Raw genomic sequence first — 23,716 nt, forward strand, 5'->3', positions numbered from 1 at the left:
TTCCACGGAACTCAAGGTGTATGTGTGAGTCTGCGTCTGTGTTTTCCATCCCACAGGACCGCCTGAGAACCGGTCTGACAGCGTTTCGACTCAAGTCACCTGAATGAAGAAATGGAGGAGTTCAGCTTGGCGAAACAGAGGGAGAGATAAAGTGAAAGAGAAGACGAGAGGGCTAGAAGACGGACTGCAGCTCCGGGTTCTAAGTCCACGCGCCGGCTGTCATTCAACGGATTTCAACGGTTGACACTTTCTTTCGTCTTCGCTGCTTTTTCACGGGTTTATCGGACTTTTTCTGACACTTTGAGGAGTTTTAAATTTCTGTAACGACATGCTTGTGTGTAAACTGCTGTAGTGTCACTTTGGTGTCCCAGTTTGGAGGCAGGCTATCCCGCGACAGTCGCTCACATCTGTAATAACAGACTGTCACAGCGACGCAGACACAAGCCCGGGGGAAGAGGACTGTATGTCGACATGCCCGTGCGACAGAAAGGTAAATACTTTTTTTGGACTCGTTATCTCCATCTTTGGAGCTTCTTTCTTTGTCATATTTTGTTTTGCGTGTGAACAAGGATACTTTAAAGCGCTTTAAGTGTTGCGTAGTTTTAGCTAGCACTCCTCGGTGCGGTTTAACGTGTAAATTGATGTTAACGCTTCAGCACTTATCTCCATTAAAACTCCCGCGATTTAACGTTAAATTTATTATTATCGAGCCTAAATAACTTACATATCATAACCAACTGGGTTAAGATAATAAGCAAGACATGATGGTAAATTCGGCTTATATTTTATCCTAAAGACAGCGCTTTAAATATGTTTCAGCTGGTGTTTGCTAATTTGCAACTTAACGCATGAATAGCGGAAGATTTAGGTTTACTCTGCTTAATATGAATTTCACGACGCATTAAAGCGAGTAAATGTGCAACCAAACTTGAAATGTGAGCTTAGTAACAACTAAATCAGACTAATTTGAAAGCAGTTTGGCATTAGCCCACATCTTTCACTGCTATTCCTCTTGGACGCTGACACTACTCCGGGTTTGACCTGTCAATGGTTCCGGTTTTATCAGCTGTTCGCAACACCATTGAGCCTGGTATGCAGTCTGCAGCCGTCCTTTCACACCATAAAATATAATGCCCTTTTGCCCTTCTACATTAGTTACATAAAACAATGGCGATAAAACTTTATAGGCCTGTTGGATATCGTTTCAATAAATTCAGATAGGCTATAAAACAGAGCCATAAATGATGTGAAATTTTAGAAATCTCCACAAAGGGCCACTGTTTTCACATCTAAAGCATTCTCTTCATTCAAAAATTAAGAAGGACTTTTCATTTGATGGCTAAACATTAACCTATGTGCATAAAACTATCCTTAGAAAAAAGTTAGAGATGAAACACCTTTCTAACCCCCAGGATTCACATTAAAGTGCAGGAATGAAAAGGGTAAAAATAAAGTCATTACTCCTCAATAAATGTGTACAAGTGAAGTCATCATTCATAGTTCTGTAAAAGTACTGAAGCAGGTTGATACTCTAGAGCAGGGCTGCCCATAAGAGGGGACAAGGGGGAGAGCTTTCGGGGCCCCAGCCAAACGGGGGCCCATGGGAGTCAGTGAATTCATAGTCCATTGTGAAGCTAATCTGTGCTAATCATATTTTGTACTTTATCTGAATAATAACCACTCTTAACAAAGAAACAAAAAATGCATTTGATTTATCTATGCTGTAGTACAATATAGACTGTTTCAAAATCTAACCCCTTTTTGGAAACAAATTTTACCTATTTATTTCGCTATTGTTACCATTTTGGGTGGGAAAATTGAACTAAAACATTTGGATGATGTCAGATTTTACAGCTAACCCATGATCTGCAGAAACACCAGGAAGCCAGTGAATTAACTAGAGTGAACTAAATAACCTTTAGAATTAAAGAAGAAATTGAAAAAGAGGAAAGGGTGAAAATTGGCAAAGACGGTTAAAAGAAACAAAAATTGGCAGAAATAATGACTAAAGTGGTTACAAGTGGCAAAAATGGGTAAAATACGCAAAAATAGGATGAAAGCTGCAAAATGGGATTAAAGGGGCAAGAGGGGGAGAAAATATATGGGGAATGTTGAAAAGCAGTTAAAATGTTACAAAATGGGTGAAAAGTGGAAAGAATTGGGAAAAAAATAGGATGAAACTGTGTTGAAAAGTAGTTAAAAAGGGGCATGAATAAGTAATTTGAACATCAGAACCCAATAGTAGCTTGACAATATTTTTTCACCTCCAAAAATATGTAACTGTTAGCTGGGGTATCCCCACCAATGCCACAGATCTAACACACATGCATCTGATATTATCAATATAACACAACTGGGGAGAGCCCATTCACTGTGGTTTTCATGGGCCATGCCAAATCTGTGGGCAGGCCAGGGTAAAAGTACAGGAGCTGAAGGGGACACAAAAATGGGTTAAAGGTGGTTAAAGTGGTTGATATGGAATGGAAGTTGCAAAAAAGTGCCAAAAGGAGTTTAAAAGTGATTAAACTGTGGCTAAAATTGGCTAATAGATGCTATAGGTACTGAGAATGAGTTCAAAGTGGGAGGAATGTGTTAAACATGGCAAAAAAGTGGTAAAATGGGTTACTGGTGGCACAAATGGGTGGAAAAAGTGGTGAGAAGGGGTCAAAAAGTGGATTAAACAATTTCAACTTTAGACTTGTCACACTTTTCAGCTCCAAAATATGTAACTGTTGGACAGGTTGGTTAACTGTCTACTGTTAAGTTAGTTGCTAGCCCCGTTGTGTCACTGGACACTACAGGTGTCTTCTTCTTTTGTTATTAAACAGCAGTTAGCAAGTGGCTTTCAGATGGGCTACACACAGTAGTACTACGTCTAGACCAGGAGCAAGTACAAATAATTGAAAAATGTATTTTAAAATGAAGATTATAATTGCATGAAATATTTTTTTCCCTGAAAGAACAAAAGCTGAGTATTTGCACAAAAACTCCCTTACTTAAACTCCTAAGGTGAATAGTATAGTTTGTGGAGTTTTATGCAGAACATTGTATATGTTGGTATCAATATGGGTTAAAAACTAGTAGCATATTGGATGACAAGCCAACAATTTGCATCCCTACAGATATATATGAAATGTTTCCTCACTCATTTTAGTCAATATCTATGCTGATATATACATACATTCTTTTTTAAGGAAATATTTTTTGGCCTTTTTGCCTCTATGTAGAGAGAACAGTGGATAGAGTTGGAAACAGGCATGAGAGATTGGGGAGAGACATGCAGGAGAGAAGCTGCAGGCCAGACTTGAAGCCCGGCTGCCTGTGCTAGTATGGCATGACCTCACTACGATGCCATCTGCACCCTCCCTACACAAACTTTGTAACAGAACTAAAACCAAGTCTCTCCTTTACTTGAACTGACCTTTTATCAAAATAAATTCTCCTATTTAAACTTCAGGTTTTCATGGTGGTTCACTGAAACAGTCATGACAAAATGCTTGAAATAAGACAAAAACATATTCTCAAGTGTAAAAAACGAGTTGTAGTTAGATTTAAAAAATCAGAACACACTTTAAAGTTCAAAGAAAGAGGATAATAGAGAAATAAACATCAGCTGAGGTAGCTATGATTCTGACATATTTCTTGCTGATGTAAAAGGAGTTTTCATGTCTGCTGGTACTAATCAGTAACTTTTGAGCTATGATCTGCTGATACCGATATACTGATGATATTGTGCATTCCTTTCACTAACTGTAGAAAGATGAGAAAGGTTGGACCACTATTCAGCTCCCAATGGTTCACTTTGTGTTAACAGGCAACACCTGTTTGAGGAAGCTCTTGTCGACGGAAATGTGCAGGCAGACCTTTTTCTCACTTTCATGTAGTTGACTGAAAGCTTGGGCCCTCTCAACATATGTAGCTAAATACAACACTTTCCCAATAAAGATACTTCAGTAAAAGTAAAACTTGTGATTTTAAAAACGTCTCAAAAAGTAAAAGTATACTAAAAGCTGCTCAGATACGGTAAAACAGGTAAAAGTAACTATTTACTTCCACCCCGATTGAAGTGTAATATATTACAATTAGGTGAGAGTACACATGCAAATAGATTCATCTTTCTGAACCAAATCTATCTTATTTTCTTTTAAGATTTAATTTGAATGAGCCCCTGTCTTACCCTTAACTTGAAGTGCAAATTCCCAATTCAGAGTTCATGTAAAATGATAAAAAAAAAAGCCATCTGTTGTGACAGAAAGAGAAATATGACATTTTTTCACTGAAGAAGAAAAAGTAAATTAAACCAACACCTGTGTCCAAACTTACCTTGTTGTAATCTGTCTTTTGTTAACCTCTGCCGGATGAAGAGCCGGTGAGATCAGAACCAGTTTTTAACCACGGTAATCCTCAATTAAGTAGCTGCTTTTAATGGACAGCACCTAATCTTCTTGATCTACTTAAGAGTGCCTGGAGATTTTGGTTTCCATCTCCGGTCATTCATTTTTTGGGTGACTGGTTTTGTAATTTACCTGTTTTGTTTTTGTCTTTAGATGCTCGGCGAGCCTTGGAGCTTCTCCAGCAGTACCGGGCCAAGCTTGACCAGAGACAGCAGAACCAGGGCCGGACCAAGCAGGGCTTTGTGGAAGAAGACCACCAGCTGAAGCAGTCTCTGGACAGAGTCATCACAGTCTTTCAGAGTCAGCTGTTTAGTGCTCTGCTTGGTGAGGATATATGTTGGTTTGTTTACACCCTGCCAGCCGTTATTCTTATACACACCTATTCATAAAAAAAGGTTTACTTTTGTAGCCTCCATAAGCCTTTATCAGCTGACCAGCTTTTCCATCGTCCTTTGATGTTAGGATCTGGCATCTGTAGGAGAAGAAGTGTTTTTTTCCGTTGATTAATTGATTATACTAAGGATGAATACAGATTAAGAATTATCCCTGTAAGACTAAGCTTGTTTGTTCTGTTCCCTGTCTACCATAAAATTAAGTTTGAAGCCTCCTAAACTTAGATTCCATGCATGTATTGCAAGACTTCTGGTGCTAGGCCACATTTTCATTCCACAATTAAACGAAGTTCATCACAGCACAAAACGTGAATGAGATACAGCAACAGAACAGCAGCTTCCAGTTGTGGTCTTTGATGTCATGTCTGTCATGGTGACTGTTATGACAAGACATGATCTGTTAAAACTGGAAAAGTTAGGGTATTATGTAGCTTGTAGAAAATATTTAGGTGATTTAAGTACTGAGCTAAACATATCTCTAACATAGGAGTAATGTTTTAAATTAGTTAAGACATTTCTGTTCAAAAATTCAACATATTGTACCTTTAACAAAAATGTCCAATAGGTAGAGATGAAGAAAATATAAGACTATTATACTACATATATATATATATATATATATATATATATATATATATATATATATATATATATATATATATATATATATATACACAGTTTCTTTTGTTAGAATTTACTCAAGTAGAAGTAAAAGTATTGGTCAACAAATCTACTCAAATGAAAGTAAAAAGCAGATCATTCAAAATTTACTTAAAGCACTGAGTACAGAGTAATGGATCTTGTAAAGTGAAATACAAATTTTCCTTATTGTGCAATAACAGCAAGAGAATATGGATCTTACACAAGATTCATTTTAAGGTGTGACTTAACGTACTGCAACATCTGTTTTGAGAGAAATGTGGAACCTTTCTTTCACAATGTGCTACTGACCTTCATGTAGTCAAAATGAAACTACTGGCCAGTTTCATGTAGTTGACAGAAAGCTTGGACCTCCTTGTTTCGACTTTGAATGTTCATGTTTTTTACTTAGTACCTTTGCTTTTTGAAATTTTTTTGAAACAATACTTGCCCTAAAAGGTACTTAATTAAAAGTACAATTAGTTACGTAAAAACCTACTAAAAAAGAAAGAACACAAAAAGCTACTTAATTACAGTAATTTGAGTAAATGTATTTATGTACTTTCCATACTTTCCATGCCTGTATTTGAGATAATGCTAAGATAAAAAAAAAACTCTATTACATAGAAGTGGTGCCATGGACATATCAGTGTAAAATTATACGTATTGTACCTTTAACAAAAGTGTCCTATAGGATAATGATGATGATAATGATGATTACATTTTGATGAACACTTTCTTTGCAGTTATCCAAACTAAAATGCTGGAACAGAGAGGGAAAAGCGACCAGATTTCAAATTCAGTCAGTTAACATTGATAACTCATCAGCAAGTTCCACTTTAGAACTGTGGTGTTTGAACAGATCTTTAAATGCCTGCTATTTGGACATACACGTGAAGCATGTGATGCAAAAAGTATTTGAAATTTGTGTCATCTTTGCAGAAAAGTCTATGTTTTCAAGGCACACAAATCAAACACAAAGGCTCTACCTTTCCTAACCAGCTATTTTTGTCTGTCCTCAATCTTTAGGTCTACCTCATGAACAGAGATTTTTCACTTTAAAATCTGATTTATGCCAAAATGATCTGAGTTTCTATTTATTTATTTATGTATTTTTTAATAATGCAGTAATTGTCTGCATTTCTTAATGCCACATTTTTTCAAACAGGTATTCTGACATTTGGCTTATCCTGCCTTTGAATGGGGTGGTGATTAATGTACTTGAAAGCTTTGAGTTCACAAGTTGTGGCATGTTTGGTGACATTTCAGGAACAAGGGAGCCTATGGACTTAAGGACCAACAGGAGCTATGGCAAGTGTTAATCTAGACCTTAACACCTTATCTTATCATGCTTTGCCATATGGAAATGCAGTGGAGCGAGGGTGGGGACAATGACAATGAAGTGTTCAGTGCATCACTTAGAAAAGATACTTTGTGTATTTGAAATGAACAGGATCTTGTTTGTACTTAAGTCCAGCTGTAGATAAAAAGGTTTTTATGCAGCAGACAGAGGGCCAGACTGATCATAAAAGCAGAAGAGGAGCACTGTTTGCTGTCTGTGAGTGTAGCTCTAGTTAAAGATGTGACACCGGAAAATGTATGTCAGTACACAAAGATGTAGGCGTGTTGTGGTCTGTGGTAGAAAACACAGACCCCTTTGTAGTAAGTATGCACAAATGCAGAGAATGTGTAGCAAGAACAAATTCCTCTCTGGAGTTAAGAGCCTGTGGCTCACTGGTTAGTTCTGCTTTTGGTGAACTGAAGAAAAAAAAACACTGTGGTGGAGCATGATGACAAACTGGTTCTTAGTTCCCAGTCTCACCTGTTTTTCGCCACGCCCACACCTTGAGCCTGTAAGAATAACAATCCTGCCACTTTGTGTATGTGTGCTTGTGTGCACATGTCTGTGCGTCCGGTTCACCTAACAAGAGAATTAGATCCTGTTTTTGACTTTGACCTTTTCTAAAAGCTCTCTCAGCTGTTATAGACAAACAAAGCTGTCCTTTCTTACCATATACTAATAATCCTTCTTCCTTGAAGACTAACGGCATTGGTAATCACCAAAATCATTTTTAAAATTTCTGCAATGGTTAATACACCAATATGTAGAAGCTCTTTAACCCAAATGATATTTTTAATGCTAAAATATTATTAATAATGTTATCCATGAATTTTCAAATTTACTGATTTACAAAACAAAAACTGAAGAAAAATAATAAAGCACATTATTTCTTGATTAATATGTCAAATTATAGTTATTTACTTGCATTCCTGAAGGGAAAAATTAGTTTTAGTGGTTGAATGTTATGCTTGATTAATTTCTGACTTCTCAGAGAAGCCCAGTCAGCCGGCTCAAATTTGGGTATAAAAAGGTGAATTCAGTTTGAAATTCTTCATTCCTGTTCATAATGGTAAAAGGTCAAGAGCTCACTGAAAATGAAAGAGTCCACATTAAAGCACTTAATGATGCTGGATGGTCTCTGAGACAAATAGGGAAAGACATAAAGTGTTCTCACAGTGTGGTCAAGTATGCTTTGGAGTCAATTGCTGAGACTGGTACTTACAAAATGCGACAAGGAAGAGGATGTCAGGCACCTCAAGATTTTAAGTAGTAGAGACAGAAGGAAGACCACTGCTGATCTGCAGGCAGAGATGGATGCTTCTAGATCAGAGTCTGAGAAAGTCTCCAGAATGACCATAAGCAGATGACTGACGGAACAAGACTTAAAGGGAAGAATAGCTGCTAAGAAGCCATTATTGAGGCCTGCAAACATCCAGAAACGCCTCAGATTTACCAGGGAGCACAAACACTGGACTGTTGATGACTGGAAGAAGGTACTCTGGATGGATGAGTCCAAGTTTGAACTCTTGGGTCAGCATGGTCGTGTTTATGTCTGCAGAAAAGCTGGAGAACGTTTTGATGCCAGATGCGTTGCACCCACAGTGAAACATGGTGGAGATTCCATTATGGTATGGGGTTCCATTTGTGGATAAGGCGTGGGCAAATTAGTGAAAATCGACAGTATCATGAACAAGAACGTCTACCACAACATCTTAGTGCATCATGGGATGTGTCCCCCAACACAAACAATACCTACCAGACCAAAATACAGCATAGATTTTGATGCTTCATTTCAGTACTCTGCCACACTAGGTTGACAGCACCTTACCACTCCAAATTAAAGGCACAGAAATAGGTTATGGAATTTGTGCCCCTTTATGTGCACTTGTCTTATTTCAGCAGAGCATGAAAGTCCTTTAATTGTTTTGCTGCCTGGAGCAATGCCTGTGCTCTGCCCATGATTTCCTATCAAAGACAGTCATACTGGCTGACTCAGTGCCACTGTTTGAGTTTTGCTTGAGCCTTACCTGAAAGAGGCAACATCTGTTTCCTTTTCTTATCCTATTTTCTGTTGGCATCTTTGTAAGATATTTCTGTCAATCCTATTCAATGCAGAGACAGCTTGAATACACTCACCAACTTATAACACATGTTTCTTCTCTTCAAAGTACCAATTCAGGCACCTTCTAGGTACCAGCATCATTTAAAAGATATCAGTTTGGCACTAGTGTTGGAAAAACATCCCAAACAATACCCAGCCGGAGACGCAGTTGAGAAAGAGAGGTTTGGAGTAAAAACTGATTGTCTCTTCTGTGTGAGGAGAAGGGGAAGTTGAACTTCAGATAGAAACTGTTCCTCTTTTCTGTGGGAAACACTTGGAGCTACTATTGTAGTAAAAGTAAGATTGCAGTATCCTTGGGTTGCCACTAGGTGTCAACAGTGTATAAGATGGTTTCAACTAGTTTTTTCTTTCTTCTGTTTAATTTGACTTACATCTACATACAGTGCACACAGAATTGTAGAAAATTTGCAGCTGATTTTGGATCATATTTATGAGCCTGCAACAAATGATATTAAACAGAACATGATATTAAAAACATAAATCTAAGATTAGCTGTATTAGATAAACTTTATTGCCCCACAGAGACAAATTTGCTGCAGCTGGACAAAAGACAACATTTAACAACATTCACAACCCCATGGCTGTCTGCTGATAAAAACTGAGCCTAAGGGGACATCGGCTGATATTTGGGGCGCCTAGTGTGGTAAGAGAACATCTATATGATGCATTATATCAAGAAATGTTCAAGAAATCTCCACCTGTGGCAGGCTATCTTTTACATTACAGACAGGTTAGCACCTTGAGATGCAAGAAGCATGTGAATCATAAATACCCCTTTCAGTGCATATTGCTTAAAATTAAAGGCACCTCTGAAACCAAACTGAGTCCCCCCAAGTCACAAGACTAGCATTGATATGCAGCTTTTAAATATTTAAGACTGATGGATGCTTGCTTGTTATGTTTTTTGGTTGCTGTCTGCCCATCAGAGTCTTTCTTGTGAACACCAGATCCCAAGAACACTTGGGGGGATTTTCTTCAAACTTTGCACGATGTCCACCATAACTCAAGGATGAACTGATTGGATTTTTGAGGTTATATGTCAAATGTCATGTTCATTGTCCCCAATGCTCATCCTTTACTTGTTATCAAATCTTAAAATTGTGTTGAGGGATTGTCTTAAACTTGAAACAAATGTTCATAGTGACTCAAGAATATACTGACTATATTTTGTAGGAACAAGGTCAAGGTCCAAAATCACCATGGTCTTTTTTACAGACCCACCCCTGATCTTTTTTGTTCTGCAGTTGTATACCTAACTGACGCATATAACTACCCAGTGGTAGTTATAATTTTCCCATCAACAAATAACCTGTTCATGTGATCTTAAGTGCTCAGATGTGATGAATTACATTGTTTTTCATTTGTTTTATTTGTTTTGCAATAAGACATTCTTCCATTCATATAGTCACAAATTGAAACACTCATTCTTGAGTTCAATGTTATACAACCTTATTAACTAATCCCTAATCCATTCAGTCACTCTTCATGGCTCTAATCTCTGCTATTCTCTTTCCAGACATTCAGGAGTACTACGAGTTGACCATCCATGCAGACAACAAGTCTTCTGCTGACCTCACTGATGGTCCCTGGAAACTTACTGAATCCTTTAATCTGCCAGTGGAACTCCCAGCTCAGCCATCCCCTGGCCCCCTGAGCCCTCAAGCTTCTGGAGGATCATCCCTGCCAAAGCCCCTGACCCCTAAACCCAGGTCAATCAAGTCCCCTGCCCCTCCAATCCCATCATCAGCATCCACCACAAAGCCATCCCCCTCCCTAACACCATCCGCGTCACCTCAGCCACAGCTAGCCAAAGTCAAGTACCGTGCTCCTCTTCCTCCTGTCCAACCTGGAGCCTCCAAACCATCAGCATCAGAGACTCCAAAGCCTACCTCTCCTTCTGCTGCCACGCCCCCTGGAGTCAGAGTAAATGGTGTAGACAGTCCCTCAGGCTCTGTTAAAGCCTCTCCTGGAGTATCCCAGAATGGTACTAAACCTCGTCTCACTGCCACCATCTCTGATGTTTCCTCAGAAAGCTCCACCACCTCAGCCAATCCACAAAGCCGTCCTGTGTCTTCAGACCTCAACCTGGTGACTGTCTCAGCCCTTGTCTCCAGCACCGTCCAAGGCCTTGTATCTCCAACCACTCCAGAAAAACCTAAACGCACCAGCATTACTCCCACAAGCCCGGGTATCAAAAAAGTGCCAGATACTGCCTCTACGACTCAGGCAAACAGCAAAGACCCATGCACGGGGAAAGGCACCCCAAGCACGAGTCCAACCAGCCCGAGCCAGAAATTCACTTTCAGCAGCCGCAGCAACACAGTTGCTCCAGGGCCTTTAACTAAGGGACCTCTTTTGAGGTATGTACAAAAGATTTCCATACCTTAAAACTCTTAGTAAAGTGTGTTAGCAAACTAGTTTGAAAGTATAACATTTTAATTATCTCCATGAATTTTTGTGAGACAGAAAACTACTGCATTGATGTAACAATACCCAGTAAAACAATTATAGAAAGATTAATTTATGGATAATTTGATTCAGTGAGACAAAAAAATTGGGCTGAATATAAAAACGGACCTTCATGTTAAGGCATGTTGACTTTATTAGATTAACTCTGGTGTATTTTATATGCATGTAGTTCAAAGAAATACGCTTGAGTTCTACATATATGGAGAAATAAAAAAGATCAATATACAGTATATGGAGAAATAAAAAGCACTATGGCTAATGATGTCATGTTGCTGCATTGTTCTTCTACCAATAGTGTTATTGTGAAAGCCTTTTTAATTTCAAACCGGTATTGTGAATCAGAGGCCTGCAGATGACTGTAGCTGGGAGGTGTTAGCTGGAAAACTCAACTGGACCAAAGCATGAAGCCTTAGCTGGTTCAGGTACAACAATGGTAACAACAGAACAGAAATGTAGGACTCAACACCTATTTTATGAGGAAAAGACCAGGTGTTTTCAATCTGGAGACACCAAAAAGGGTGGAGGTTGGCAGACATTTTTCTATATATGCCTAGAAAAAAAATGTTACAGCAAACAATGGCAAATTTGAAATTATACAAAACAGTCCATGGATATTCATGGATGTGATCATGACTTTGGACTAAAAATTTTACTGGATTTAGATTTTAGGGACTTTTTATGATAGAGCAGGACTGTTTTTATAGAATATTATGACCAGGAGAGTTCAGTAGAACTTATAATTGTTAGCTGTGCCACTTTTATTATTGTTTGTTTCTCGGTAGCCTGGCAGATGCATTAATTGTGGCTGCTGTGGTGGTTTTATCCTGAAATGGTTATCATGGTCAGAATCAGAGCTTTCTGGTCATGTATAACATGTGGTGTAGTTATGAAAAGTTATTTTGTAAAGTAATTAGTCGTAAAAAAAAAAAAAAATGCAAGTCTGCTAGTGGGCCCTTGGATTTTTAGGATCATATAACCTTTGAAAAATGTGAATTTGTTTTCATAAAAAATGGGTTTTATGAAAAATATAACATATTTAGGTTCTGGGGACACCATAACAAGGAAATGGTGTTAGCAATGATATCCCTTACTTCCTATAAAAATGTATCCCTGTTACCTAAGTGTGGTCATGGATATGATACATGTTCTTGCTTATGGGAATTCAGGTGCAGTAGTGGAGAATAATACCTGACAGTTTTCAGAGTACACCTCCAGACATGCTCTCTCTTTGATCTCTGTTCCCAGTCCAACCAGCCCTGGGCCAGCAAAAGTCACGTCCATGAGTCCAAGTCAAGGTCCAGCAAGCCCAAGGCCAGCAACAAGCCCCCTGACTCCCAACAAGGTAAGACATTTGTAGCTGTTTTATTTCAGTCGGAGGAATCCTGCAGGAAGCCTCTGCAGGGTTAAGAAGCAGAGCATGATGTTTATGTATTGTGTCTGAGGGTGGTGGCTATTAGCTGGTGGATGACAATGAAGAAGTTACAATGCAGTGTGATGGCGGAAGAAACTAAGGTTGCATATTAGCTTGTTTCTTGGTGAAGAAATTAACAAGACCCACATTGAGTTCATCTGGTCGTACTGCATGAGGCCCTTATTTTTGATGTTAGGTAGTGTTCCAGTGCCATAGCATTTAGTTTTTAATTGTCTTTATGGTGTCATCATGGTTACATTTTCAAACATAGGTTGTATTCTGGAGGGTCTGTCAGGAAGTGTGATCCTTGGTCCGACAAAAACAGAGGCTTATCATTGCTGACCGAAAATAGTGGGGTTTCCATCCAAATGTATTGCAAAATTTGAAAATAAAAGGAAATTCAGCAGAAGAATATGCAAATATGGGTGCATGGGGGCCATGTCTCAGCTGTGTCCTGGCCTGATTTTCATTGTGGTGTTCATGTTAACAAGTTCGGGCTTTCAGACTACCTGCATGAGCACTGTGTCTCAAGAATCAAGAGAATAGAAGGCTCAACAGTGTTTACTGTGAGCTCTGTATGTCTCTTGGCAAATAGTCAAAAGTCTGGTAAATGACAGAGAAACATATTTACCTTTTATCAGCATATAAGCATGTCCACAGCAAAATTATAATATGTTTAGCCTATATTTCAAGTTTTTGCTTGTCAAAGTAAAAGTCTGATCTATGGGGAGAAGTCATGCTCACCTAGTTAGTAGACTGCTGTTCTTCTGACTTTCCTGGCTCACTTATATAATCTTGTTGAGAGTTATTGCGGTAAAACTTATGAAGAAAGACAGGTCTGTGACAGCAGGTAGACGCAGCCAACATGCAGCACACTTGCATCTGGTATGAAAGCTGCGATGGCGCAAGCCAGCGAAATACATGGCAGTCGTTACACTGCAAACATGCCCCTAGTTTGAGAAGGGTTTTACAGTCTAAAGACTGCATTTTTTAAAGAAAGTAAAGGGATAAACTAAGCAAAGTAACTGAGAGTTTTGAACAGTGTCTTCTAAACATGTGGCTGCTTACTTTAGTGGGTTTATCCAGAGATATGATGATGTTTTTTTTTTTCCTGAATGTGTTACCACTGCAAACTAGAAATCAGCTTTGGTTAACTTTTCCAACTCCTCCAAACATAAAAACCTTTTGGTGGTATTTTGAGTTTTTCAGATTTGCAACAGTTCCAGTAAGCTTTTTTCATGTGTAGATTGAAAATGCACATAGAAATAGATGGATGGAAATCCCACTTCTGATACCATACAACAGATTAGTTTGTAGTATCATAAAAACATGTTATCTGCATTTTATTTTTGGCCTCATAACCATGACTTGCACGGCCTTGATTATTTTGCTTTTGCTCTTTTTGCTATAGCAGACAAAATAGCAGGCCTTTGACTGAACACTGTGTTTTTAATCAGATAATATAGAGCCAAACTGAATTTGTGGTTTAAGTTCTGATAGGCCACTCCTGGTCCATGGAAACAGTTTTGATTTGAGGCAAACATGTTTGTACTGTGTGAGCAGAAGCTGTTGGACAGACTTGTAAAAGCTGTTTCAAACCATGGCTTGCATTTTATTACATAATATGACAAGCAGAGATGATTGAATTTTGTTGTTCAGTAGAGTGAGCTAAACAACTTAGAGCTGGATGCATGCAACTGGTTTTGTCTTGTTTATCTTGCTGAAATGGAAGATGAATGTTTATTTTGTGCTGTTGCTGTTTGACAGCAGCCTTGCTCTGCACATTGTGCTCTACATTGTGCCTTGGTACGCTGCTGATGTTTGTCCACATGTTGGGAAACCTCTGATATTGACACTATTGATTAAACATTGTTTTTAATACAGTTTTGTATGTGCAATGTTTGTCCTGTCGACTATGAACTGCTTATACTGTTGTTTAGCTGTTGTAGACCCAAAGAAGATTATTTTTCAGCTTTTCTAATGAATTACTCCAAAATGCATAGTCTCACCAAATTATAAATGAAAGAAGTATTTATAGTGGACAATTATGAACCAATGCATACACTTAAACATGCTCCTGCACAAACGTGAAGCACAAACTATGTGCAAAATCCCCAAAGAATTCTATTTTTTTAAGGTATATGTATACATGCATACAAACTCAAAAGTGCACCCTCACATACAAACATGTATCTACACACACAAACACACACACACACAAACAAGAATGTTTGATGCAGTTTCCAGATGTGACAGTCTATGGACTTCAGTTTTTCCATGTATGGGACCAAGAGAGGCAAAGGAAGGAGGAGAACCAGCGATCTTTTGACATCCATTTGTTCCCATACTTGAAAGCCAAGCCTTCACAGTCACAGCATGATTCGGCGACATTACAGATTCTGTTTGCAGGCTGCATTAGTCTCTGTGTTCCTTCCTTTCTGTGACAGGCCGTCATGTGTCTTACCTGAACCTTGTATATTGCTTTGGAGTTTTCTCCTGTCCCCTTCCCTTATTTAGAAGCTGTTTTGTTATTTTTAATTTTTTAAGATATTTTTTGGTTCTCCTAGACTTAAAAGTATTTTTTTAGTTTTTACCTTTTTGGTATGTTTGTTTGTTTGTTTACAGCAGAGTCCCATTCCTTTCTTTCTGCAGTTATGACACATTGAAACGCTGTCATAATCATTTCCTGTTCAATGTGCAGTATGTGTGAGTGCATTCATTTATAAATAGACTTATAGTATTGAAGGCAGAAGAAGTTATAATCCAAATATTTTATATGTTATTGAAGAGAATGTAGTCTGACAAGCATCTGTTGGGTGCAGTGAGCATCAAGAGAGAAGCAACAGGGAGTTCGGGCCAGGGGAATGGGACAGAAGTAGAGCACAACAGAGAAGAAGAGTCTCCCTCCCTGTGTACTGCTAGTCTTGTACAGTATGAGTATCACATGTTTAAATCCAACTTTTTTTTTTTTTTTTTTTAGAAAGCCCCCATTATTTTGAGTGAAGCTTCAGGGTGCATATGGAGCTTTAACTTTGCTCGTCACTTTGAAAATAGAGCATCCACTGCTCTACAGTGCTACTCAGTCTAACCCTCCTTTACTGCCAAACACAGACTGACCTGATAAAACACTACAGAGTGGTGTATGTGTGTAGTACATGTATTTTTGTGGTATCCGTGTGAATGTTTGCCTTGTGCATCCATGTGTATGCGTTTCTGCGTCTGTCTCTGCACGTTTGCCTGTTTTTTTGTGTGTGCAGAGTGTGCTCTGATACTTATTCTGAGCGATGCACTTTTTGAGGTCAAAACGTGGCTACCAGCTGCCATAAAACCAAGACAGCAGCTGGAAAAGAAGAGGGTGGGTGGAGGTGCATCGGGACAGCTTCCTTGTCTCCTAGTCGGCCTCCATTTTAACGGAGAAGTCCTGTCTTGATGCTTTTATGAGATGACAGGTGGAGAGGACATGAGGAAGGGTGGAGAGAGAGCTTGAGGGATGAAAAGAAGAAGAGGAGGAGACCGAGACGGACACACTTCTGAAGGATGTTGTCGACAGCAACAAGCAGCTGAGGGGTGGCACGGGAAAGTTGCGGTTGGAAGATGCTTCCGTGAAAGTTTTCCGACTGATGATGATGGACTGCATCTGTATCCTCACTACCAAGGTGAGACAGAAAGAGAGCAGATAAATGCAACTATTAAGATCTTTCATTAATTCATTTATTCATTAAAGTCACAACTTTAAAATTAAATTGGTATGTAGCTTTGGATGTGCTAATGTCAGTATTTAATCTTTTTGATTATAAACTGGGAGCTGCTCCGACTGATCCTTGATAGAACAGTTTGACTACATGATCAGTACTCATGCTAATTCAGCTAAGTGCACCAACACACATTTAGCCACATCAAATTGATAACAGGTGGCCTTTTGCACAGTTGTTGGGCTATTTTTTGCCAAAGAACAGGCTATAAGTTCACATGTTACTTAAAACAGCTGTGCTCTAGTAAAGCAACTCTAGTGGGAATGCCTAGAAGTTGGTGTGACAACATATGACATCCTGTGAGACAAGAAACTGGGTTGATAGGACACACACTTCAAGAAACTTGCCTTCTGAGTGACTTAGTGGTGGGCAGATAGTTGACTGATTATTGACTGGTCTAAATGCAGGAGGCTAAAACACAAATACATAAACACTGTGCTACTGTACACCCCTCCAAACGTATTGGAAGAGTGAGGCTAGTTCCTTTATTTTTGCTGGAGACTGAAAACATTTAGGCTTGACATCAAAAGATGAATATGACACAAGAGGTCAACATTTTATAGCGTTTATTTCTAGGTATTAACAGTGCTTAACAAATTTATTAGACCCCCACCCAAAGTAAGGTTTATGCCACAGCTGCCCTAAATTAACAGCATTGGTAATTACCAAAATCATTTTTTATGTTTCTGCAATGGTTAATACACCAATATGTAGAAGCTCTTTAACCCAAATGATATTTTCAATGCTAAAATATAACTATTATTGTTATCCGTGAATTTTCAAATTTACTGATTTACAAAAAAACTGAAAAAAATGGTAAAGCACATTATTATTTCTTGATTAATATGTCAAATTATAGTTATGTACTTGCATTCCTGAAGAGAAAAGTGAGTTTTAGTGGTTGAATGTTATGTTTGATAAATTTCTGACTTTTCAGAGAAGCCCAGTGAGCCGGCTCAAATTTGGGTATAAAAAGGGGAATTCATTTTGAAATTCCTCATTCCTGCTCATAATGGTAAAACGTCAACAGCTCAATGAAAATGAAAGAGTCCGCATTAAAGCACTTCATGATGCTGGATGGTCTCTGAGACAAATATGACAGGTGGTCTAATAGATTTGTTAAGCACTGTACATCTGGATCTCGTGAAGTGAAATCTTAAGGTCATTCTTTGTCCCTTCAGTGGCCTGATGTATTTCATTGACTACAGGGACAGACAGTCTCTGTCGGAGTCTTCTTGGCCTTTTGTTCCTCTGCAAGAACTGGTGCTATCTTGTCTCTGAGGTGTGTCTTTCCCTGCTGAGCTGGCACGGGTTGGTCAAGGTTCAGCATCACTGAATGCCTTGATGACCAGAAGCCCATATCTGAGGGGTCTTCATTATCCACCTTGTCCTCCAGACCTGCAGGCCCAATTGTGGTGCTGTGACCATTGTTTTCCTTCTCCTCATACCTCTTCTTCTTCTTTTTCTTCTTCTTCGTTTTGTTTATGTCTTGGTTGTTAATCTCCACAACAAATAAGTCGGTTGCATGATCAGACCACGACTCTTCAGGGATCTCTGAAGGTTTCTCTGCAGGCATTGTTTCAGGTTCAATTCTTGTTGCTTGCTACACCTCAATTTTGTGTTTTCCTTTGCGTTTGTTTCCAAAATTGAATTTTCTTTAAAGTTTTCTGTATAAACTTGGACGTTTCATTGTCTGAAATGTCTGACTGAAATGTCAAATGTCTGGCTGCAGTAGCTGGACTGAAATGTGCTGTAGGAAGGATAGAATGCACACAGACAGTACTGTATTGACTGCTGTTGGATTGCCTGAGCACTTAGTATGACTTTGGCTTTGTAACATCCCAGAACAGTGTACAACAAAGGCACATATGGTGCATTCCATTTAATCTCGGAACTTGAAAATTCTGAATATACATTTTAAAAAATGCACCCTGAGCTCAGAATTCTGACTTGGATAGCTGGACAAGACAAGACATTTGGAGCTGGCAGTTAGCAACAACAGCAAGGCTATCAACAAATGGCTGGTTTGTTCCACCAAACCAGTACTAAATGATGCTATAAAGTCACAATTCTCCTTGACTTTTAAATGGGCTCAAAATATCACAAGCAGCACTTTTATGTAGTTTTGTTAAGAGCTTCAAGCAGCTACTTAAAAAGTCCCTGTCTAATCCTCACTTAACAAAAACTTTAGTGCCTATCTTTTATGCAGATTTAAAACAGAAAAGCATCAAGTGAAACTAAAAGTTTTTTTCACTATTCGAGACCAATGCAAGAGAGACAACAGACAGGCTATTTCAAGTTTGAAAAGCTGAGTTGTATTGTTTTAGCATTTATTGAAACCTAAGAGATTATGAAGAGAATCTATGCTCACATTTGAAAATGTCTTTATGTAGAGCTGGGATTGGCATTAAGCATCTGCACTGTGTGGAAAAACATAGTCAGTTGCTGGATAGAAAATTCTCTGTCAGAATGCTTCCTTTACAGCTGGAAATGTAAACACAGGACCTCATTTTGATTAAACAGCGTCTTGTTGTTAGCAGTGCTAGATGATTAACAGTTGGGGGTTCCCAAAGCAGACACAATCAATCCCCAGGGTGCCATTAAGTAGCCCTCTACATCTCAGAAAGGCTCAACAGTGGATTGTGGTATCTTCAATCTGCCCCCCATGGTTCTGTTTTTCCAACTGTCTGTAATGGTCTTGTAGCCCAGCAGGGGCTGAGCATCTTGAGCCATGAGCCTTTAGCTGCTTCTTTAGAACAGCTCTGTGACTAGTCTAAGGTTTGACATAGAACCTGCACCAAGATGTTTAGCTCTTTTAACAACCTGATGGTGTAGGAAGAAAAAACACCTCTTGGGAATTCATACAGTTGTCTTGAAAATGGACCAAAATATCAAAGTTCTGAAAACCTTAATAAGAACACATTCTACTAGCTGTGGGAAAGACCAACAGCTAGTAGGCAGCCACAGTTTTTCAATCAAGAGCCTAACACATTGGTCACAGAGAGATTTCTGGTCTTTTTATTAACTCTGTTTCCTCCAAATAAATTTTACCAGGTGCTGTTCAGGCTTCATGTTCAGAGGCTGCAGTCTTTAAAGCAGATTGCCAGTGTTTAACTCGGACTCACAGCACTTTTCCTCTGTGTTATTCCCCACTCTCTCCTCCCAGTTTTAGTCTCTATCTACTCCTGTCTCTAAACTAAAGCCTAAAATGCCCCAAAGTAAAAAAAAAAAAAGAAAAAAAAAAAGAAGAAATTCCAGTTGCAGGAAGATGCTCTCTTTCCTTTTGCTTTCAAAGGCTGATCCTCAGCCCTTGAGGTCCTTATTTTACCACCAGGTATCATTGGTTTGTCTGAAAACTGATGGAGTCAGATTCAGGGCACAGATTGCGTATTGGACAAATCACTGATGAAGAATCTATGCAGATTGATTTGTGAGAACTATGAGATGATTTGAATGTTTGATGTTTCTTTTTGAACAACTTTAGATGTTTAAGTTTTAGAACTTTCACTACTTCATATGCAGCCAATGTTCATGTGAAGAGGGATGACTTGAGAAATTATTAGTTAGTGCAATTTCAAGAAAAGACATAAGTCAAGCGCATTTTAGACTGTGCTTATGTTTTGTATTAATGATGCATTTTGGGCATTCAGATACAAAGGGACTGTACTTTGGTGTGTTCATGCTATGCATTAACAATAGTCTTTAGTGACAACCTGAAATCAGAACTCATTTGTCTACCTCTTTTGCAAGCAACAGTCCGTATATCATTTCTGTGGATTTCTTTCCATGGTTTTGTCTCCCTGCACACTGTGGGGAATGAAGCCACTGGCAATAAGAATAAGCCATAAACTCAGAGGCTGGTGGCACCTCTTTAACAGCTTTTCTTCCGAAATAAGGGAGAAAAGCTGTGCTGATGATAAATAATCATAAACATGTTTTTAAAGGACATGGTGATACACTATTTAGCAAATAATTCTTGCAGAGTACTACTTCTTGTTAGATTGAAGTGACAACTCATTTTGACGACAGAGGTTTTGTCTGTGATGCACTGGTCTGGATTCGTGGTCTCGCATGTTTGGTGCATCATCCCCCATTCAATATTGCCATGTTTCCAGTCTCTCATGAGCCGTCCTATCAACTAAAGGCAAAATGCCCAAAAAAATCCTTAAAAAATGGCACAAAGGTGCCAGATGAAGAGCTGTTTGGGAGCCGAAAGACCGGCTCCTATTACTGGGCTTGGACAAATAATGCTAAAATATAAATGAGCTGGGAATCCCATCACTCAGAGTGAGGCATGAGAGATATGACTTAAGCAGTGCTTTTCATTTACTGGCCAAATACAGCATAACATGTCAGTTGTCAAGGTGATCTTTAATGTGTGCCAGTATGTGTTGCTCTTACACAACCAATCCAATTGGCATGCATTGAGGTGCATCCACACAAAATATGAATTATTGCCAATTTGGGTCTTTGACACTTTAAACTCCCCTTCCAGCATGTTTAGAATAAAGAATCTGAATTTCTAACAGAATTAGTCATGTAAAGTGTTTGAGAGAGAGGCTACTGGTAAATCTTAGCTGTACTTTCTCACCAATCCTTGGACTTTCCACTACCTCCCACAGACTTTGACCACTGGTTCACCCTGCTGCCTCAGCTAGAAGTACTGTCTTGCAGCCAGTTCACAACCATGCTCATTAGCTTTTGGGTGCATGACCTTCTGGCATGCTGGCAAACAGGGATTTGGGAGTTTGAGATGGAGCAGAGAATGAAACTCTCACTGGCATAAATAACAATCACAATGATTCTAAAGTTTGTGGACGAAGCCTGATGACAGCAAAAGAAGTTTTATTGTTTTGGTTAAAGGAATCTCAAATAATTTAACGTGTTATGGACTGAGACATCACAGACACTCAGATAAGTCTTCTGTCTGTTGGCAGATATACAAATACACTGTAGGGACTCCATCTCAAATTCATCCTCTTAATCTCCTTTATCTCATTAAGATAATGGATTAAAGACAAAGGGTGTTCTCTGAGCTCAAGACTGCTAGGAAACTGCTCAAGGGTGTTTTAGTACTTTCCCCCTCGTCAAGTTTGATTCATTTTTACTATCTCCCTCAATGACCTTCTTTTACCGTTTTACTAGTGTGCATTCTGGGCACACAGAGTAAACCATTAAAGGAGCCTAGAGCATTTAATGGAGAGATATCTAACATTCTTGGCCATATGCTGCTTTGTACAGATGTGTATTTAGTTGTATTAATAATCAAGCAAACATGCAATACCTGTAAAATAATTGACAGAAAGATGCAAACAGGAAACTCTGGGCATTTTTTAGGTTTAAAGCGGACATAAATATCAGAATAAAAGTGTTGTAATGCAGTACTCATGAATGTCTTTGATAAAATCCATCAAACAGTAGATCCAGCCTTTGTTTTACCCTTGTTTAATTGTTGGTCATACTGTCAACGGCCTCCTGTGCTCCAAAGGAGCAAGAGTCTCTCTTAAGAGGCTTACCTTAAACTACTAATGGACTTTAAAGAGGTGGGGCTATTTTAAGATGGACAAAGGGCAGGGAAAAAAGAGAAAAATGAGGGAGAGGGAGTCACACAAATACCGCAGACAGGAGGGAGATCAAGTCTGTGAACCTGTGAGTAATCACAAGCTCCCAGCATACCTGGGTTTCTCCGTTGCTTTGTTGGATTTGGCCAGAAACGTTTGATGCTACGTCATTTAGGCGATCCCTCGACCTGTTCAACTGTCCAGCTGGCACTGTTGTCTAACTTGAAGGAGGGGTCACGGCCGACAAATTAATCAATCGAGACGGTATGAGAGGAGAAGAGAGAAAGGAGAGAACTTCCCAAGTAGCTGTAGGACCATACAGCCCACATCTATGCACATGCAAACAAACAATGGAAAGTAGGACTGCTGCTACACATTAGCTATCTTCAGGGTCATGCTGCATGTCTTCTCTGCTCTCTAAGATCCACACCTGTTGGGAAGAACTGGACTAAGTCTGCAGGTCTGTTTGTCTCGGAGCTTAGGCTTGGCCGAGTCAAGGGAGACACATGAAGATGGACCATCAGAACTTCTCAGTCAAAGTAACGTATCATCTACTGCTGTTTGGTTCTGAATATTGGTAATAGTGGTGTGACGGCATGCTGGAGGGGCGTCTGAGGCAAGGTTATCATCCGTGATGAATCACAGCATACAGTTATATTTAGTGTGCAGTATGTTCAGTCCTATGCAGTTAGGTGCATTTATTGTCTATTCTGTATTTCTGTCATGCTTAGATTGATTGATTATTGGTTTGTTTGAAATTGAGCAGTACCTCTGTGGGATTTGTCCCATAGTCCATCCAGTAATTAAATTAAAATATTTAAATACATTGCAAGAGCTTGTCTTTAATATAGTCAACAGCACTAGCACTCCTTAGCTATTATACAGTAAACCCGTCCTATCTCTAGCAAAGTTCTGGTTGGCACATGTTTGTCACTGTTAGAGGTGCCTCCTAAAGCATCTTAAAACGAAAGTGTGTCACATCCCTCTGAATCTCTGTCACCTTGTCCCTGATTCTCTGTTGGTTGTATAGGGGTGCTAACAATCGTCCAGTCTGGGCTAATAACCTCAAGGACCTGAGTAATTGAGAGGGGTTGACCTACAGCCAAAGCTGTTGGCCTTAACAGAGAGGATAACTGCCTTAGTGCTCAAGCCTAGTGCTCCCATCAAGTGACCGATTGGCTACAATGCCTTTTTACCCTGAGTTCAGGGAACAGTATTTTTAGAGTGCATTCTTTATTTTTTTATTTAGAAATAAACCAAAGAAAAGCATTTCTCTAAGTTTAACAGAGCGGCATCTCAGAAGATCTCATGTATTAATAAAGAAATGTAGTCCAGTTCTGATTAAACTGCTGCTGTACTACAGCTACGTCAGAGCAGATAGCTACCACAGCAGCAGCAATTGGATACACTGGCAAATCCCACCCGTATTAATTGCAAACTCATGCCAAAGCAGGCTGGGAGAAGAGGGAGAACATCTTTTTCATCATGAAAAGCTTTCAGAGTTGCTCTGTGCTCTTGTTTGAATAAAGAAATCTGGCCCCTTTCTGATCAAACTGCCGCTGTGGCTACATCTGAGCTTACTACTCCAGCGCATCTTTATGATCTTTTATAACTTCCAGTTAGGTATTGTTTTC

The 23,716-nt window shown here is 39.1% G+C and overlaps 1 protein-coding gene across 2 annotated transcripts in view; it reads left to right on the forward strand.

The window, feature by feature from the left end:
* The first annotated feature begins 434 nt into the window (after positions 1 to 434).
* Positions 435 to 23,716, forward strand: part of LOC121512285 (discs large homolog 1-like protein) — a 203,001-nt gene continuing 179,719 nt past the window's right edge. For both annotated transcript variants that reach the window (XM_041791461.1, XM_041791462.1), the window contains exons 1-4: positions 435 to 490; positions 4,548 to 4,718; positions 10,406 to 11,249; positions 12,604 to 12,700. In XM_041791461.1, coding sequence (XP_041647395.1) covers positions 472 to 490; positions 4,548 to 4,718; positions 10,406 to 11,249; positions 12,604 to 12,700 — 1,131 coding nt within the window. In that variant the 5' untranslated portion in view covers positions 435 to 471. The remainder of the gene's footprint in view (positions 491 to 4,547; positions 4,719 to 10,405; positions 11,250 to 12,603; positions 12,701 to 23,716) is intronic.

The sequence above is a fragment of the Cheilinus undulatus genome, linkage group 7, assembly GCF_018320785.1.
Source record: "Cheilinus undulatus linkage group 7, ASM1832078v1, whole genome shotgun sequence".
NCBI lineage: Eukaryota > Metazoa > Chordata > Actinopteri > Labriformes > Labridae > Cheilinus > Cheilinus undulatus.